This window comes from Esox lucius, chromosome 4, assembly GCF_011004845.1.
Source record: "Esox lucius isolate fEsoLuc1 chromosome 4, fEsoLuc1.pri, whole genome shotgun sequence".
Taxonomy (NCBI): domain Eukaryota; kingdom Metazoa; phylum Chordata; class Actinopteri; order Esociformes; family Esocidae; genus Esox; species Esox lucius.
Window position 1 is genome coordinate 9,093,276 of NC_047572.1, and position 20,902 is coordinate 9,114,177.

Sequence of the window (20,902 nt, forward strand, 5' to 3'; positions counted from 1 at the left end):
TCTTTTACTTGCTTAACTAATGAAGACATAATGAAGGAATAACCCACACTTGAAACAGCTTTTGAATCAATTGTCCAATTACTTTTGGTCCCTTGAAAAAGAGGGGGCTACATATTACAGAGCTTTAATTCTTTAACCCTTCCTCCGATTTGCATGTGTATACCCTTAAATTAAAGCTGCCAGACTGCACTTTAAGATATTCATAATTTTACTGTAACTTGAATATATTTTGATAAACAGCCAAAATAACAAAACATTTGGCAGTGTCCAATTATTTCTGGACTTTATATGCCCTAGGCATAAAGGATATTTTTTTTTGGCCATTTTCTTCTGTGTTCTGCAGGCAATTTTTCAATTTTTGCTGTACATTAATAAATAAAAAATGACGTGTTGTTGATCAATTCATAATTTATTGGTATGACTGTGCATATTTAGTGTTAAATTAAGTCTTTACAATGACCATTAAAATAGGAAATCATGCATATTATCGTTTTGTGGCTATTACTTTCGTTAGTTATAAGCCCATCACAGAATTGGGATATTTTAAGAATACTCACTTTAACTCATATTTAATAAATTGTGTGAAAGGCGTAATCAGAACAATGTATTGTGTAGTTTGATGTATTGTGTAGTTTTAGGGCAAAAACAAAAGCACCCCTTTGGGTCCAGAGAACCAGGATTGGGAAACACTGTTCTAGATCAAAGCCTAATCATAGCATGCAGTTGCTTATCAACAGATAGGCTTGCTGATAGTATGTACCGAACATCTACAGATGGAAATTGGGACAAAATTAAGTTTAACTGAATTGGTAATTATGTAAAATGTACCAAAAATTTGATAGAATCCAAGAAATAACAAATTCACAGCAAGTGACACAGTGTTATGTCATGAGTAATGTCAATTGTTATTGGTTAGTTAGTTTATGACAATGTTCTGTGCTTCATATAGGTTGTTACCCAAGTGTCTGCCTACGGATATGTATAAAACAGAAACATGTCCGTTACCCGAGATTTCTCACTGTATTTATGAAACCCTTTTTTCATTAGCAGTTGTCACAAAGTGCTTTTGCAAAACACCCAGCCTGAAACCCCAAGGTGCAAGCAATAGTGTTTCTCGTAGCACAGTGGCTACGAGAAACTCCCTAAGAGGCGGTGATATTAAGGAAGGAACCTAGAGAGGAACCAGACTTGGTGGGGTGACCAATCCTCTTCTGGCTGTGCCGGGTGAACATTTTAAGAGTACAAGATGTCAGTGCCCTGTGCAAAGCAGCAAAACATGTTGGCACACGTCTTCATATAATAATGCGTGGCTAAGATTGTAGAGGTGCAGGTACATTTGACCAGTTGCCCAAAAGATTACTAGAATGAATCCCTATGCCGTTGAAACATGTCATTCTGTCTTTGAGCTAAAGTGGTAACCCTAGTTGCTCTGGATCAAAGTGTCTGACTCCTTTGCATTTGCAGCCGACCCATCGACCCAAAATGACACACCATTTTGTGATAACATAAGCATGCCTTGTTCCTCGAGGCATTAGGCTATATTTAGTATTAGTGGGCGTAATTCTGTTCCTTGCTTGGCAGTGCCCAACATTCTAGGATGCCTTTTGATAGGTTGGTGTTTTGTTGTTTCTACTTGAACATGTTGACATGTGGAAAGCAAACACTTTCTTGTGGAGCTTTTCTCATTTCATGGTTCATGGCCAGTTGGACACCATGAAATACTGGGTCCCCAAGCCAATTGTGTCAGCTGTGGAAGATTTTAGAGAATGCTTTATTTGGCTGAATGGCTGTTTTAGATGATACACATCACAACCTGGGGAGAAGTACATTCAACATGTTGAGCTAGTGCATCAAAGCCTTAGGTTTCATTTTCTTCTGCTGAAATAACATGGGCAACAGAACGTTTATTAACAGGGCTAAAGTGTACTCTTGCACAATGATTACTGTAAGTGGCTTGCTCATAGCTATACACCCTTACAAAAACAAAATGTTGGCGTCAGATTTGCAGCAAACAGTTTTTTTTGCAAACAAATTTCTTTGCTGAAAATCAGCCACAAGTTTGCCCCAAATCTGACGCGAACATTTTGTTTTTGTTAGGGAACTTCTAGTAAACTTCTGGTAACAAGCATGTGAATTTGCCGCAAGAAAACAGATTACTCAAGTAAGTCTTGGCTAACTTTCCACAAAGTCTCCACAAGGTTAGCCAGAAGTCCACTGCAATTTTGCCGCAAATCCACCAGATACCACAAAGCTAATTTACGAGGGGACATAGTACCTCATCAGAAAATTGCTTCTCGACATTAGATCATTTTATCACGCATTAACATCATGCCAAATTTGAATATTTAGCTAGACACCATTAATCGTTGTGTTAAACCTTTTACCTCCACCACAAATAGCATCTATGAACTCTATAGCTTTTATTATCCAGTAATAGGCCTACTAGTATCTACTTATTACTTGGAATAGTCATAAGAACTGAGCAATTGCTAGCGAGGCTGAAAATGAACTTTACACTGCCAAAGCTATTTCATTTCGTGACACAACGTTTGTTTTTCTTCCATTCCTGAATGACGTTGATACAATAACTATCAATATAGGTGAAGCTAACTGACTATTTTTTCAAGTGAAAAGAGAGAATTGTGGAAACCCCTCCTCTTTAACTGTACGCTATTACCGTAAAAAGCACGCCCGGATGCATACTTCGAAAATCAACCAGAAATAGTTGCAATATAACCATAAACAGTTTTAGTCTATCTTGAACAAATCCTAATACGTCATTTATGTTTGGGGTGAGACTCAAACACTGGGCACTTGCATGAAAGGCTGCATCTCTAACCACCATGCTATTTAACAAGTCATTCAGTCAGTCAGATTGAAATGCTGTTCTCAAACCTTGTGAAACAACTGCCACCCCTTAATTTCAAGCTATGACTAACATACAGTGTTAACAATCACTGTATATGGTTATCTTAGATTTAAACAGGGATGAGTCTTTGACAATAACTTGACAACCTTGAGAAAATAACAACATTCTATTGCCATTAAATATAGTGGTTTCAGATCTTATTCCAGATGACATGTAAGTATGGGTGTTGAACACATTTCCTCAGTTTGCCTTCATCTAAGTCAAGGACGTTTTTAAGCATGTTCAGTCAAGATTTTCAGTGAAGTGACACTTTCTCTCAAAGCCTTGTTTTCTCAGTCTGAAGAGGGGAATAAGACTGTGCGTTGCGTACTAAAGCTGGGCACTCATGTCGCTAATTTTGTTCAATGTGAACACTAAAAAGGCTCTGTTCAGGTTTTTCAAACTCTGAGGGAACCCCTGTCAGTTTTTCTTAAAAGGTTTCTTTGAATAATCCCTTTTTAATTAACTTTTGGGTTCTTCAATATAACTTAGGGTTTTCAATATTTTATTTGGAGTCAGTATTTTAAATTGTTAATTTGAAATACCTTTTTAAATATTTAATTGAAGAAATTCTTGGTCTTTCCCTACAGGGTGTGTTCAACTTATAGGGCTTTCCACAGCTTTCCTAATGTGCAATCATTATGTGCAGTACATTATGAATAACCCATAAAGGATCATTGGATGACTTGAGTCCATGAGGAATAGTTAACTTTACTGTGACAAGCCACAGTGCTAATAATTGCATTTCCAATTCAGTTCAGCTGTACTGTTGCAGATTGCACATAGGCCAATGTTGCAGACCAGCTTCAGTCAATGTGTTGATTAGCTGATTGGCTGGATCAAGTGTTTTAGCCAGGTAGAGTCAGAACAGTGAGAACAGGCAGAGTATAGACCATGTCTGAGTATGGATCAACTTTATCTTTGTAGTCCTAATCAAGTCTCAAATTAGTCACATGAGCATAACATTAATTGGATTTGCTTTGTTCATGTTTTCTCGCCTATATCTAAGAATCAATCATCTGCAGGCAGGCTGAACCAGTTTCTTATCTGTTCTTCATTAGTGCCTACACACACACACACACACACACACACACACACACACACTTTTGTCTGTCACATCTGACTAGTCCCACTGTAACAGTACTTCTTAAAGACATGGGGCGAAATTCCAGAAGGGAATATTTTTCCTGTGTTTAGAGTGCCGGAAAACCACACTTGCCTCTGAAGACAAGAAAGCCATACCACCACCAATATTAAAAGCGCTCCGATGACTTCCCGAGTCAAATCAAACATCGGAACATTACGCTGACTCTTTTCATCTTCCTCCCTTTCATGATATCATTCGGTCATTCACGTGCTAGCTACAGCACCGTCGATGCACTGTTCGTCACTTGTACTTGTAGGCAACTTCACTAGATGTTCTTCTGAATTTTAAATCCCTTCCAACGTTAATCAAGTCGATGGTAAACAGTGTCGAAGCGTGTCCACTATGTCCTGGTGTTTTACATCGGCTTGTCAAAACAAGTGGGAAAAAATAGGCTGTCTGACTTAGCAGGCGAATGTGCTCGAAGGGAGTGTTGACGGAAGATCGACTGCAGGGCCTCGTCTACGTGAGCATGTGTGAACGCAAACTTGGCTGTATCCGGTGGATAGAAGATATATGCGTTTCTTTGTGTGTTGTCTCAGGGAACGCGGTAGATCTTTTTTGATGAGGGTGAGTAATGGATGTGCAAGCAGAGGTTATGTAAGGTTTCCTACGCAGATGAGTCTCCCAGGGAATAGGGACGCTGGTGATTTTGTGTGTGTCTCTGTGTGTGCGCGCTTGCATGCGCGTGTTTTCAATGATAGACAGATACAACGCAGCTGCCTTCTGTTCTAAGTAGGAAGGAGACCAATGCAGTGAAGAGGTGTTGAACACTACTTGTTTTGGCAGCAGTTCCCGATCTCCCCACTCATTTCTGCTTCTGCATGTGTGTGCATATGGTATATGTGTGCCTTTGTCAGCGCTTCGGAAAGGCCCACTTGGCCCCATTCAACAGTCTGACTGATATGCATACTTTCAGAGATCAAAGTCCCTTCTTTCTGCTCATTCATTTACCCCCCCCAATTCTTCTGTTTCTTCTGTTGAGCTAGTGCATCGGCGTCACCTGATCCCTAAGCTGTTGACACTTGTGTATTATGATTCCTAAAACATTAGCACTCTGGCCTGAACATTAAGCTGCAGTCAAAACAACCGTAATGACAACCCTGGGAATGTCGACCGATACCCATCCTATCCCACACCAATGAAATGGCTTAGGAACACAATGGAATGAACATTAGCATTAGCAAGCAGACTGAGCATGGCCTGCCAATAGCACATATGAGTTGAGGGTAGAACATTTGAGTCCTGTTGAGCCTGTTAATTCTTGTTGATATCAAAGAAACCTCATACTTAGCATCTAGACATGCTCGCAAGCTCGCTGTATTGCAAGACCTCATATTTTCACAGGCTTATTGCCATTTACCATGGATTAACTGGAATCTTTGAATTTTCCAGGTTGAACTCTTTCTGGTTTAGTGTTCCCAGTCTGCAGTTAGTATATAGGTACTTTTGTGATCCTCAACAACATCTTACAGAGATAATTGGAGATTTGTACAAACTGCAACCCAACCTGCTCCCTTGATTGGTCTATAATATATTCCCCAATGTGCCAAGCCCCTGGGAATCCGGCCCAGAGTCACAATAGAGAGGGCTCGCTGCTAGATGTCCGAAGCCTATTTGTTTCCTTAAAAAATATCTGCAGGAGTACTGTGTAAAAAGCTTCAGATGCTGGTTTATGGACAATCCCATTCCTGACCTTTATCTGAACTGTTGAAGCTCGAAATGGTTTGAACCCCCCCCCAAAAAAAACAAAAAAACAATCGAGGCCCCTTGGCATCATATTCTTAAAAACTGAGGATGCACAATGGTAGGGTTTAGTGTTATTATGGCTTGGTGATTTATTGATTATTAAAGTCACAGTGTTGGTGCAATCTGAAATTGATTATTAAAGTCCAGAAATTGATTCTATAAATTTATGAATTTTCACTTTGGAGATCTTAAAGTGGGAGTTTAGAGAGAAAGAACAAGCCATCATGACAGACAATGCTGCTAGTGATACATGTTGTGGGATTGATGGAGTTGCTACATGTTGGCTAGTTCGCACACGCACTTGTCCTCGCCGGCTGCTCTCAAAACTCCGGCGATTGCACGCTTGGTTAGATGAGGTGCATTTCAACCTTTTTCACTGCAGCACTGTGGACAGTCATGTGTTAAAAGAGAAGCAGAATTTGCTGAACCTGCCTTCATGAGCTGTTGATTTACATGGTATCTTTTTTGTTTGGCAGTTTGCAAATTAAAACTTTTGAGTGACTCAAATAAAACAAGTCCATTTTAGGCACTCATTCAACTGAATCGTTTAGTCGAACGGTTTGCGGCGAACTTCAGCATTTGTTTCATATCCAGTCCTCCAGCTAAGTGTTCCACTCAGTATGTTTACATTTGCAGAGGAAAATAGATCAAGCCAGGCAGAGCTATGTTCTTTTTCTTGGTCTTTCTAGCACAGAATTATTTTCTGATATAACGTTGATGAACAGTGGTTTGTACAGTACAAATAATTACTAACAATATGGGACAAATACATTTCCCTCAGTCAAATAAACACAATCCAAAAAAAAATTAAATCAGCATGTTTATTCATGGCAAGCTTAATGCCGGGTTTGCACATTGCATTTTTTACTTTGTTGTGGTCAAGTGCTGAATCCAACCGTGTAATACCATAGTAATTGTGTTCCATTAACTGTCATTACTTGTATGATTCCTCCCCAAAAAGGGCTTTTGTTCTGCCACTGGCAAACCTGTGTTATTGTTTTAAACATCTGATGTTTCCTCAGGGTTGACTGCTGCCAAAATTTAGATGCATGTGCAACATTTTGTGTATATTTGGGAAAAGATAGATATGGTATGGTCTAGACTGCATAGATATATTCTTAAGGACATAAATAAATGATTGAAATACTTTTTAGGTTTATTTTGTTTCGGTATTTAAATTATTATAATTTTTTGCACAGTTCAGTGACGTGATGCAGTGTTACATAGCGGTCTAGCAAGTTTTCCTGTTGCTTTCACATGTGCTCGTTGTAATTCCATTACCTTTTATGTGTTGAACGTAAGCCTACTTTTAAACTCTGCATGGGTGATTTACCATGTAGATATGCTTGCCGAAAGCCTGAAGTCCAGGGTCCAAATCTGATACAGCCTCTACCAAGACCACATCAATGAACTCGATGTTCCAAAGTAGACAGAAGGAGATATAACCTTTTTTTTTACAGACCCACACATTCTCCCCAGATGCTTTAGCCTCTCTTCTTTCTGCACCATAGGGGCAAAGGTCATGACAGTATATCGTAGCTCATCCCTGTTCCCTGCACGCTCAAGGATAGCACGGGAAATAATTTCTAAATGCTCAACAACAAAAAAAGCTATACTCGATTGCTTTTTTCATTTTGAGAATATAAAGTGTTGGCAAAAAACTGTCAGTCCTCGCAACCACAAAAATGAATATGCTTGGTCGGTGAGAAATGGAGATATTGAGGAAATGGTGGAAATTGTTAACCACATCTTTCCCACGGGGCATGCATTTCTACTAGCTAAGTAGGCTAGCGCTTCTGAATAGAATATCACACTGGGCTAAAAACAGAAAGTAGGCCAGAATCCTCCAGCTGCCAACTGTCTTCCCAGCAGCCTTTGGGACTCTAGAGGAGGGCAGCATTGGCGGAATCGTGTCGCTGTGTCCTCACCCACTGCAGTGCTGCAGAGCCTCCACAGCCAGCTCCAGACTTACCACAGCGGGGGCTGCAAGCACAGCCGCTAACTGCTACATTGAATCCCAAACCTGCTCCCCTCCCGGTCTATAATATATTACCCAATTTGCCAAGCCCAAGGGCAACAAGCCCAGAGACACAATAGAGAAGGCTAGCTGTTCTACGTCCAAAGCCAATTGGTTTCCTTTGAGAATGGCAGCAGGGGTAATGTGTGAAAAGGTCCGGATGCTGGATTCTGGATGGCCCCCCCTCTTGACCTTTGGATGAACCGTTGAAGCCCCAAATTGTTAGATGAAAGCTAAAATATTAACATGCCCACAGGCTTGAGGTTCTTCAAAACTGGTACTTCACAGTGTTGGTGTCCTTGAGTTTTATCTTGTACATGCGTCTCTGAGCCATGGGACGGGAAAGCGCAGGAAAGGTTTGCGAGAGGTTCAGACATTTTTATTGTAGGTAATTATTTGTCATACAGGTGATTTATTTCCTTCTGTGTGAGTTGAAAATAGCTGTATTGTTGTTGCAGTGGTGTCACTAATGTTTACAGATCACAGGACAACACTTTGTTGTCTTTTTGTATCTGTAAACTAGGGACTTTCAGAGTTGACCTTTTTGTAGCATGAGATTTATATACCTTGTATGACCACATCTACGTCAATGCCACATGACTGTGCCACTGGAAACTAGGAAACTCTGAAATGTTGAGTTGCTAGTTGTGGATAATCACTCCCCATATTTGACTAATTAGCAAGGCTGACACAACACTAAAGCTAATTATTAAAGATTATTGGCCGTTAGCCTGAAAGTACATAAGGTACGCAAATTGAGGGTTACACAATGAGCAGACACAAACAACCTGCAATAGCACATTTATTTCGAACACATAGCGGATGAGTTCATATCTCTGTTAAAAAACCCTGGAGTTAACAGCTGTCAACTCTGGAATGGGAGTTAGAGCCCACTTTGCCTCAGGGATTTGTGTTAAATAGGGTTTTGCCTTTCTGCGGTCATGGGAACCTGCCTCTCTTGAACCTGCAATTACCGGTTTTTAATTTGGGACAGGTAACCTACCAGGGAAATGACCTGGGGATTACAATGATAGTATACTCTTTTTTTCACTGGGGCCTAGAATACATTGGTACAGGAACATTTTGACTTTTGATGTTGTCTTATATCACTGAGGATTGTGACAGTCAAAGACAGTTTATATTATTTGACAATTGGGTCTTGATGTGTGCTTGCAAGATTGGTTTGCCAATTAATTAATTAATTTGGTAATAGGTCTCAAAGAGCAATTTGATATATTTATTTTTTCCAATGGATTTGATGTTGTGTGAATGTTTGTCGTTTAGATTATTCAGGATGCAGAGCAAGTCATGTCTCATCATTCCATGTGCTTGGCTTCAGAACTTACCAATACGTTAGTCACAAATGGCTTCTCTTTTGGGGAAACCGATTTCCCAGGCTCTTCGGATAGGACACTTGAGGTAATGGAAGTGGAACCAGGCTTTTGTGTATAAATTCTTTAGAGTCCTTTTATCATCACTTCTTGGCTTTGGAAAAGACCAAAGCATTGCTTCTACTCACTTTAAAAGTACATCCATGCTGTTTTGCTCCAATGGAGCATTCCTCCCTGCATGCATGAGAAATTACTGGAACTGATACACTTGGATACAAATCCATGAGAATCGCCTCCGTTTGGTCATTAAAGGCGTCCGTGGAGATGGGAAGTATGGAGGTAAAAGTGGAATTGTTTGTAGAACAATACAAGAAACATTGGACAACAAGCATCAGACTGAATTACACTGGAGACAACAAAGATGAAAAATTTTACCCCCCCCCCTTCCCCCCACAGACATTATCAGCAACTTTTCTGTGCAGGGACACTGGCTATGATCTTTTTGGTCACTACCTTCTGACTGGGTTTCTGTCTATATCCAGGTAAATGATTGTGATTGTTAAGATGGATACATTTTTCTAAAAAGACTAAGAGTCTTTTATTTTTTATTCAGTTGAACGAGACCGTAAAATAAAGCGTCAGTTTAAGCAGCCTCACACAATGAGCTTGGAGCAAATTCACCTTTTCTTGGTATTTTTAACTATGGCTTCCAGATACATGTCCCACAGGGGCCATGTTAGCCACAATGGACCTGTGTCAGCGATCAGGCCCGCATGGTTGTGTCAGCCAACTAGATGAGTGGGGTTTGTGGGCCAAAGGCCTGAAAAAGTCTTGCAGGCTTCCTTTCAGCGTTAGCAGGTCTCTGTGTTGTCTGTGTCTGGGCAGCTTGTGTAAGCCAAGCAGACATGCAGAAATTACAGAATCCTTATAGTGGCTGCCAAAGAGGGACTGAGTAATGACAAAAATGTAGGTACGCTGTTTTCAGATCCTGACGCCCAATCAACCAGTCACAAGCATTGTTATAGCCAGGGCCACTAAACCAAGAAAGACATTAAGCTGTTTCACGGGCGTCATCCAAAGGCCAGTAAAGTAAGATGCCGTGGCTTGAGGTCCTTGCGCTTTATTTGTATCATATTTGTATGTGAAGTCGTAGTTTATCATATTATTAGTCCCAATACCCTTCACAAGGTACATTTCTCAAAGGCACCTGGTGTGATCCAGTTAGTCTCAAACAGGCTGTTTGAATGAGTACATACATTTTTATCCCTGTGCTACAGTGCATCGCAGGTAAAAATAACTGGATGTCATACTGTTTCCCTGCGCTGTACAGCTTGATGAAACACTGCTATCTTCTGGTGCCCTCTAGGTCCTCAATAAAGGGTTATCTGTCACAGGTAAACAACCGGGGTGACAGGCTATTATTCAAGCCTTGCAAAGATTGCTGTTACCTTCTATTGAAGGTAAGAAATGTATAAATTGGTTTGATGTAAAGGTCATTCTGTCGAATAGTGGGATGAAAGTATCTGCTAAATGACCAAAATAAAAAAATATATCTGTTGTGTTAAATTTAGACTGATAATCTACCCCTGAGCCGGAACTACCACTGAGCCAAAACTTAGCAACAGCGTTCAGAGCATCTTAACACTAACAGAGATGTTGCTAGATCAAATTCCTTAACTGGCAAGCTCAAAATCGTACCGTTCAGACCCTGAGCGATGCAGATGTCCCTTATTGGTCCGCAGGTCATTGCTGTAAATAACAATGTGTTCTCAGTGAACTTACCTGATTAAAATAAAGGGAAAATGAAATTAACTAGAAGAAACGTGCTGTCTCTCAAAAAGCCTGTGTATATGTCTGCTGTACTTTGTCTTATTATATCCTGACAATTATACTGCAATTCTAAACAATATTCTTATAGCGTGGACCACGTGTTTTCTGACTGGTTGATGTGTGAATGTGGGGACCTCACACGGTGACACACACTTCGAGGAGAATGTTGTCCCTAATCACTTGTGTATTCAACGGGCGTACAATCCGTGGAGTACAAGTCTCAGTAGTCGATGTGATTCCTGGTAGTGAATGGTCCCAATGTCAGTACAACTAGCCAGATCTGTACCCCCCTCCCCACACCGCCACCCACGCAGCAGGCAGGAGGCCTCTTCCCCGCCACCCAACACAGATCAACATGTTGGCCTAGTCACTGAAATACAGCAGTCCTTTTCTTTTGTACACCGTCCAAGGACGGTCAAGCCAAATGTCTGACAGAAATGCACACCCCAGCCAGCTCGTCGTGGTATCTCTCCGTATCCCCACAATTCTTACACAGCTGTACAAATAAATGTTACCGGGCCAGCCAAGGAATTGAATCCTGTAATTGTTTTGGCTTCCAAAATACTTGTCTAAAGAGGTCCATTTTTCAACTGCCTTTTTTTCTTTATCATGTTATTCCGAAATGTTATTACTTCTAGATTGGTCTTGCCTTAGATGTCTGAATGCTTATACATGTAATTTTTCATTGGAATTATAATTAGTTAGGTTATTGAGGTTAAGGTTATGGTTAGTTTGAGGAAACTAGGGTTAGGGTTAGGGTAAGATTTAGGGTTAGAATTAGTAAAAGTAAGAACAGTAAATTTTGGTGTCCCCCTTTTATAAGGGTGTGTGTGTGTGTGTTCATGTGCGCATGCCTGTCTTGTAAACATTGTGTTTGGCAGGATTTATATGTTTGGGTATGTATGAGGAGGATGTCTTAGTGTTCGCATATCCTCCCAGGTCAGCAGTCAAGGAACCCTCTAGGGTCAAGGTACTCTAACTTGATGAGTTTTCCATCTTTAGTTTCATTTTCTAGTTTGCAGACATAAACCTACTCCAAGTATAAGAATTAATCAAATATAAACACATTTTTATATGCTTTTTAATGATATTGCACCTAAAAGATATCTGAACTATACACTCACCTAAAGGATTATTAGGAACACCTGTTCAATTTCTCATTAATGCAGTTATCTAATCAACCAATCACATGGCAGTTGCTTCAATGCATTTAGGGGTGTGGTCCTGGTCAAGACAATCTCCTGAACTGAATGTCAGAATGGGAAAGAAAGGTGATTTAAGCAATTTTGAGCGTGGCATGGTTGTTGGTGCCAGACGGGCCGGTCTGAGTATTTCACAATCTGCTCAGTTACTGGGATTTTCACACACAACCATTTCTAGGGTTTATAAAGAATGGTGTGAAAAGGGAAAAACATCCAGTATGCGGCAGTCCTGTGGGCGAGAATGCCTTGTTGATGCTAGAGGTCAGAGGAGAATGGGCCGACTGATTCAAGCTGATAGAAGAGCAACTTTGACTGAAATAACCACTTGTTACAACTGAGGTATGCAGTAAAGCATTTGTGAAGCCACAACACGCACAACCTTGAGGCGGATGGGCTACAACAGCAGAAGACCCCACCGGGTACCACTCATCTCCACTACAAATAGGAAAAAGAGGCTACAATTTGCACAAGCTCACCAAAATTGGACAGTTGAAGACTGGAAGAATGTTGCCTGGTCTGATGAGTCTCGATTTCTGTTGAGACATTCAGATGGTAGAGTCAGAATTTGGCGTAAACAGAATGAGAACATGGATCCATCATGCCTTGTTACCACTGTGCAGGCTGCTGGTGGTGGTGTAATGGTGTGGGGGATGTTTTCTTGGCACACTTTAGGCCCCTTAGTGCCAATTGGGCATTGTTTAAATGCCATGGCCTACCTGAGCATTGTTTTCTGTGGTGGAACGGGAGCTTCATGCCCTGGATGTGCATTCTATCAATATTGGCCAACATTTCTAAAGAATGCTTTCAGCAACTTGTTGAATCAATGCCACGTCGAATTAAGGCAGTTCTGAAGGTGAAAGGGGGTCAAACACAGTATTAGTATGGTGTTCCTAATAATCCTTTGGGTGAGTGTATATGCATACAGGCTTTTTAGGATGCTAGAAAATGTTTCAATGGAGACAGAAAAGAGCTCAAGTACATTTGAACAATGCCTAGTTTAAACATCCAAGTGTCCTATTTCAGGCTTCAGACTACAGTGACAGATTTAGAGTTCATGCAAACACACAGTTTACAAATAGACTACTGAACTACTACCATAGATAAATTCCCTGTGTCACAAAGAATTACATCCACCAGGGGCAACCTCACTGAGCAATTTGGTAGCTATGATGGCAGCTTACTGTACATCAAGCTTGCTAACGTGCTGCTTATTAGCTAGCACGGCCAATGAGCGATGGTGACTGGATAGTCGTCTAGTTTTTCTCATCTTCTTCCACACTGGAGCCCTTCCCTGAGGTTTTCCAGAGAAAAAACTTTGTTGCATGAGGAAAACATTTATCGTTTTGAAAGCCTATTTCCCAAAGTGGGGCTTCTGGCTAATGCTCGTTGTTTGACAGGTTATTTTCAGTTACACCAGGTCTGCTTCTTAATGTTAAATGAAGTAACATTGTAAAGTTATCTTCAGCTTTGGAAAGACAAGTTTTTAAACCAAAAACAATGTTGTACATTGAGGAAGAGGAGAAAGCACATGCTGCTTTTCACTGACACTACAATATTTATTTTCACTTACACAATACCTGAATGGCTATCAATGAGCTAGCAAGGAAATTTACGACAGCTTTATTTTTCTCCTTTCTGATCGGCAGGCAGTCACAGGCAGAGGCTTTTGCGACAAGGACTTCAGGGGAGGCCTGGAGAATGGGATCCTGCTGTGCGAGTAAGTGATCACCATATTTCACAGCACCTTCACATTACAGTCATGACATAAGCTGTATCTTCAGCTGTGCTTTCCCTCGGGACACATTCATAAACAAAGCACTGTTTGTACAGATCGTATTGTACAGTTGCCTGATACGCCAGAACAGTACAATAGCAAGCTAAGTACAGTTAGGCTGACCATATGAATGCAAAGTTGGCTTTGTTTGCCTGGGTAACTAACTTAAATGCAAATTTTGTAATATTGACTAGAAATCTGAACACTACTATTCAAAAGTTTGGGGTCACTTAGAAATGTCCTTGTTGTTTAAATTTTTTTTTGTCCATTTAAAATAACATCAGATTGATCAGAAATACAGCGTAGACATTGTTAATGTTGTAAAAGACTATTCTAGTTGGATATAGCTTTTTTATGGAATATCTACATAGACGTACAGATGACTGTTTTTAGCAACCATCACTCCTGTGATCCAATGGCTCCTTGTGTTTGCGAATCCAAGTTAAAAAAATTTATGGAACTCGTCAGTCTATTCTTGTTCTGAGAAATAAAGGCTATTCCATTTGAGAAATTGCTATGAAACTGAAGATCTCGTACAATGCTTTGTAATACTCCACAGAATAGTGCAATCTGACTAACCAGAATATAATGAATATAATGACAAATACGTTAGTGTCTAGTTTGAGAAACAGAAGCCTCACAGGTCCATGTGGCATCTTTATTAAATTGTACCCACAAAACACCAGTCTCAATGTCAACAGTGAAGTGGCTACTCCAGGATGGTGACCTTCTAGGCAGAGTTGCAATGAAATAGCCATATCTCAGATGGGCCAATAAAAAGAAAAGTTTAAGATGGGCAAAAGAACACAGACACGGGACAGAGGAAGACTGGAAAAAAAGTGTCCATTTGCAACCCCATGCCATACCCTGTGTATGGCGCTTGATCTGAGCCAATTTCTTCTTACAACAGGACAATGACCCAAAGCACAGCTACAAACTATGCAAAAACTATTTAGGGAAAAAGTAGTCAGCTTGTATTCTGTCTTTAATGGAGTGGCCAGCACAGACACAGGATTTCCTTTTGAGCTGTTGTGGTAACGTGGTACGTAAGATATGCCCATCCAACTTATGGACGGTGTTTCAGGAAGCATGGGGTGAAATCTTTTCAGATTACCTTAACAAATTGACAACTAGAATTCCAAAGGTCTGCAAGACTGTAATTCCTGCAAATGGAGGTTTCTTTGACAAAAGCTAAGTTTGAAGGACACATAATTACTTCAAACTATGTTAATGACAATATTACTATTAATTTAGCTATATTTCCTATTTAAACTCATTTCATGTTTTCATGTTTCGTTCTAATCAATTTCTATTTTCTTAATCACTGTTATGTTAATAGGATGTTTTATTGTTGTTTGTTTTTATGGTATTTGTTTTCATTCTATTGTATTTTTATGTTTCGATTTTCTGTTTGTAAACTTTTTTTACTTCTATGTATGAGTTGTGCTATATAAATAAACTTGCTTGCTTGCTTCATGGAAAACAAGTGACCACAAATATCTGAATGGCAGTGTACACTGACGGAAACAAAAAATGAAATAAAGGCAAGAGACATGTAATATTTACAATGGATATAAAAAGTCTACACACCCCTGTTAAAATGCCAGGTTCTTGTGATGTAAAAGAATGACACAAAGATAAATCATGTCAGAACGTTTTCCACCTTTAATGTGACCTATAACATGAAAAATTCTATTGAAAAACAAACTGAAATCTTTGAGGAGGAAAGATGAAAAACTCAGAATAACCTGGTTGCATAAGTGTTCACACCCTTAAACTAATACTTTGTTGAAGAACCTTTTGATTTTATTACAGCACTCAGTCTTTTTGGGTAGGAGTTTATTAGCAAGTCACATCTTGACGTGGCAATATTTGCCCACTATTCTTAGATTGGGAGGACATCTCCTGTGCACAGTGCTCTTCAGATGACCCCACAGATGTTCAATTGGATTCAGGTGTGGGCTCTGGGTGAGCCATTCCAAAACATTAATCTTCTGGTGAAGCCATGCTTTTGTGGATTTGGATGTGTGCTTTGGGTCGTTGTCATGCTGAAAGGTGAACATCCTCATCTTCAGCTTTCTAACTGACGCCTGAAGGTTTTGTGCCAAAATTGCCTGGTATTTGGAACTGTTCATAATTCCCTCCACCCTGACTAAGGCCCTGGTTCCAGCTGAAGAAAAACTGCCCCAAAGCATGATGCTGGCACCACCATGCTTCACTGTGGGTATGGTGTTCTTTGGGTGATGTGCAGTGTTGTTTTTGCGCCAAACATACCTTTTGGAATTATGGCCAAAAAGTTAAACCTTGGTCTCATCAGATCAAAACACATTTTCCCATGTGCTTTTGTTTTGGCAAACTTCAGCCGGTCTTGGATGTTTTTCTTTGTAAGAAAAGGCTTCCGTCTTGCCACTCTACCCCATAGCCCATTCATATGAAGAATACAGGAGATTTTTGTCACATGTAACGCACAGCCAGTACTTGCCAGAAATTCCTGCAGTTGCTTTAATGTTGCAGTAGGCCTCTTGGAAGCATCCCTGACCAGTTTTCTTTTCGTTTTTCATCGATTTTGGAGGGACGTCCAGTTCTTGGTAATGTCTCTGTTGTGCTATATTTTCCCCACTTGCTAATGACTGTCTTCACTGTGTTCCATGGTATATCTAATGCTTTGGAAATTATTTTGTGCCCTTTCCTGACCAATATTTTTCAACAATGAGATCCCTCTGATGCTTTGGAAGCTCTCTGTGGACCATGGCTTTTGCTCTGAGATGCAACTAAGAAAATGTCAGCTGAGCTTTATTTGTGATTAATCAGAGTCACTTTAAAGGATGGCAGGTGTGTAATGACTTCTATTTAACATGAGTTTGAATGTGATTGGTTCATTCTGAACACAGCTACGTCCCCAGTTATAAGAGGGTGTGCACACTTATGCACCAGGTTATTGTAAGGTTTCTATTTTTCAATTTTCCCCCTTGAAGATTTCAGTTTGTTTTTCAATTCAATTGTTCACATTATAGGTCACATTAAAAGTAGAAAAAGTTCTGACATGATTTATCTTTTGACTCATTCTTTTACATTACAAAAACCAGGCATTTTAACAGGGGTGTGCAGACTTTATATCCACTGTATTTCATAGACATTAACAAGTAAAGATAAATATAATGGATAGGCACAGTAAACTACCCACCTTATCCTTTTTCATGCAGTGTATAACCAGCACTCATTCTCTTCCAGAACCCGCAATGAACTTGTCTGTTTTATTTGTTAGTGGTACACCTGTGCTACGATCCTACACTCCACTTCCCCTCCCTTTCGACTCGGTAGTCATTTTGCAGACACAACATGTTTTACCTCACGATATGACCCTGTACTGTACATTTTAGCAGTGGTGTAAATCTAGGAGATTTATTGGTCTCGGTCTTCCCCCTAAGTTTTAGTGTGAAATCTGTTAGTGTAGCAGAGCACTCAGGCACTCCAGGCAAGGTAAGTCATCCTGGTAAATATAACGGGTCTTAAAGTGAGGTCAACTGAAACAGATGGGACATCTTAGGTGGCAGTCATTCTTCAGACATAAATTGTGTCTCCCTGGTGCACTCAGTCTACATTGTAATGTACAGGTGTTTGGGTGTATGTGCGTGTGCTTGCGAGAAACAGAATACCAATGCATATTTTTTTTTATTTTCTCTCTGCTTTGTTTTTCCAAGCGCTGTTAAGCGTGAAACTCCTTTGTCAGCAACCAGAGGATCCATCTCATCTAATCTTTCCCCTATATCGCCATGAGCCGGCAACCGCCTACAACCAAACCTATGTTCTTTCTCTTCCACGCAGCGTTTGAGGTAGAATGCCTTCCAGGTGTATTGTAATATATCTTAAACGTGAAGATCGTTATCAGTGGATGGTTCAGTCACGTTTGCTTTGAGCTGGCTTTGATAAGGACTAAAGGGGAGGCTCGTGTTCCTCAGATATGATAGACGTAACAAGACCTTAGAGCAGGCCTGGGATCCACTAAGGGAAAAATGAGGAAATTAAAGATGTTGGAGAATGCATTCTCGCACGAGAAGGCGCGGCACCTGGAGGAAAGGATCTGTTTTGGGTTTGACAGCCTCTTTCCTCCTGTTTAGTTTTTTTAGGTTAACTTGATCGGGGGTGTAAATCCAGTGTTCATTTTCAGATCATCAAAAAGGTTTCATTGCAAGTGGTTTTGACTGATTTTATTTTTCATGAAAGTATGTGTAATTCATCTGAAATGTGCTGTATTCTTGCTACCGTTATCTCTGTGTGTGTGTGTGTGTGTGTGTGTGTGAGAGAGATTCATTGTGTGGAGTTAGTTTCTTCTAACATCCTCTTACTGTTTTAGGCTGCGTGCTTGTTTTCCATTGTGCTACACCTATCTCAGACTGTGAGGACAGAGGGTGTTCCTCTTCATTTCCCTCTTCTCTCTCTCAGTACCAGAACTCTACTGTAACTTGTCCTGGTACATTGGGGATCTGGTGATGTCTCCTTTTAGGGATAAGTTACTATAAAATACATATTTCATGTGTCTGCAGTGAAGTTTTCAAGAGGTCTGTCAAGCTGAACACCCAGCCTTGACAGTGCCGCTAGTTGACTAGCAGAAAATCAGTCAGCTAGGCGGATTGGCCTGCGTTGCCATGGAAGCTTGTAGGCATCGTCAGCAGGGAATCCCCTGATCTCATCACGCCCCGGTAACTTCCCCAAAGGCTTGGGCCCCTGCAAAGCTAACTGAGGTTGCCAGGACGGGGAGCAGGTCATCACACGTAATGGGATGGGCAATGAGAAAGCTCACCACAAACTCTCCTGACAACTTTGTGAGTTGTTGCAGCAAAACTGTGCCATAGATACGGTTGAAAGATAGAGTTGAAATAGTGAAGTGGGAATGAACGTGGGTACATTAATTCCGATTTCTTTGTGTAGATAACCTTTTTTCTCTGCATTTTTTCATAAAAGAGGAGTAAGCTGTATTCAAACCCGTGCTGCAACAGTAAACGTGCACTGGAGGCAGCAGTTTAAACCACTTGGTCACCCCAGGCTACAAACAGAAAACAAATATTCACATATGAACAAAATACTAAAATAGATATATTTTTTAAACAAACCCTATACATTTTCCCATCTGATTCTGAGGAAGTGTCACCGTCTAGATGACTGATGAAACGAGTTTTAACACCGGTGTAGCAAATTGAGTAAAACCATGAAGCATCCAAAAAATGGTGATGCTGTGTAAAATGGAAATAAAAACAGAATGCAAAGATGTGCAAATCATTTAAACCCTATATTCAATAGAAAATAATACAAAGACAACATATCTGTATGAATACACGGGAGGGAAGGTATGGATCCAAGCGCAGAGCGCAGCAGGTTAATTTGTATACTTTACAGGAGAACACAGAATTGGTGGTCCAAAGGCAGGCAATAGGTCATTCACAGGCAACACAGGATGGAGAGGCAACGGCACAGGTAAGGACAAGGCTAATAACAGTGTCTAAGCTGAACGGGATAAACAAACAATACCTTACGAAGGGTGGACTGAACAGAACTAAATAGTGGAACTAACCAGACACAGCTGAGGAAACGGGTGATTAGAATGAGGGTGATTGTGATCTGATGACTGGGGTGCGTTCAGGTGAATTGGAGCATGAGGTGCGTTCATGGGCAAGGGAGACGGGATTCGGACCCAAGCTGGAGGAGGACGTCACTACCAAATGTTGTAACTGAAAATGTTTATTGTTCCTTGAAAAATATACCGTTGTGCTCAAAAGTTTGCATAACCTTGGAGAATTTGTAATATATGTACCATTTGTAAAGAAAACATTCGTGAGAAGGCCAAACGTATGTCTTTTATTTCTTATGGGATTCATATTTAACTGTAGGTTATAAAAGAATGGCACAATCATAAAACAAAACATGGCAACAAAGAAAAAAAATGACTGACCACTATTCAAAATTCTGTATACCCCATTTAGCATCAATGAGAGTGTGCAGTCTTATTTAATAGTGGTCTATGAGGCCCCGAATTCTTGCAGTTGGTATAGCTGCCCATTTGTCTTAGCAAAATGCCTCCAGGCCTCGCAAAGTCTTCGGTCGTCTTGCATGAACCACACGTTTGAGATCTCCCCAGAGTGGCGCGATGAAATTAAGGTCAGGAGACTGTGATGGCCATTCCAGAACCTTCACCTTTTTCTGCTGTAACCACTGGAGGGTCAACTTGGCCTTTTGCTTAGAGTGTCATTGTCGTGCTGGAAAGTCCAAGTGTGTCCTATGTGCAGCTTTCGTGCAGAAGAATGCAAATTGTCTGCCAGTATTTTCTGATAACATGCTGCATTCATCTTGCCATCCATTTTCACAAGATTACCCAAAAATCAATTTTCACCCCCACAAAACATCAGTGAGCCACCACCATGCTTCACAGCGGGGATGGTATTCTGTTCACTATAGACCTTGTTGACCCCTCTCCAAACATAGCGCTTATGGTTGTGACCTTAAAGCTCTATTTTGGTTTCGTCAATTCAGATTAGTGTGCTAGAAGCTGTGAGGTGTGTCAAGGTGCTGTCGGGCATATTGAGACTGGGCTTTTTTGTGGCACTGGTGCAGTAAAGGCTTCTTACTGGCAACTCAACCATGCAGCTCATTTTTGTTCAAGTATCGTATTGTGCTCTGTGAAAAAAACACACTGTCTTTTTCCAGAGCAGCCTGTATTTCTCCTGAGGTAACCTTTGGGTTTTTCTATGTATCACGAAAAATTATTCTGCCAGTTTTGGTCTACCTGACCTTGGCTTGGTATCGAGATCCCCGAATTTTCCATTTCTTAATAAGTGATTGAACACTACTGACTGGCATTTGCAAGGCTTTGGATATATTTTTATATCCTTTTCCATCTATATAAAGTTCCATTACCTTGTTATGCAGGCCTTTTGACAGTTCTTTTCTGTTCC

General features: G+C 40.5%; 1 protein-coding gene across 14 annotated transcripts in view; it reads left to right on the forward strand.

The window, feature by feature from the left end:
* The window catches only part of LOC105026045 (LIM and calponin homology domains-containing protein 1), a 101,447-nt gene that overhangs the window by 29,116 nt on the left and 51,429 nt on the right, over positions 1–20,902 (forward strand). For 13 of the 14 annotated variants that reach the window (XR_002196601.2, XM_034291614.1, XM_020045212.3 and 10 more), the window contains exon 2: positions 13,828–13,898. Coding sequence is in view for 13 of the 14 variants with exons in the window: in XM_034291614.1 (XP_034147505.1) it covers positions 13,828–13,898 (71 nt within the window). In the remaining variant the exon portion in view is untranslated. Of the gene's footprint in view, positions 1–4,492; positions 4,623–13,827; positions 13,899–20,902 lie in introns of those variants that run through there. The other variant, XM_020045214.3, reaches the window with a different exon arrangement.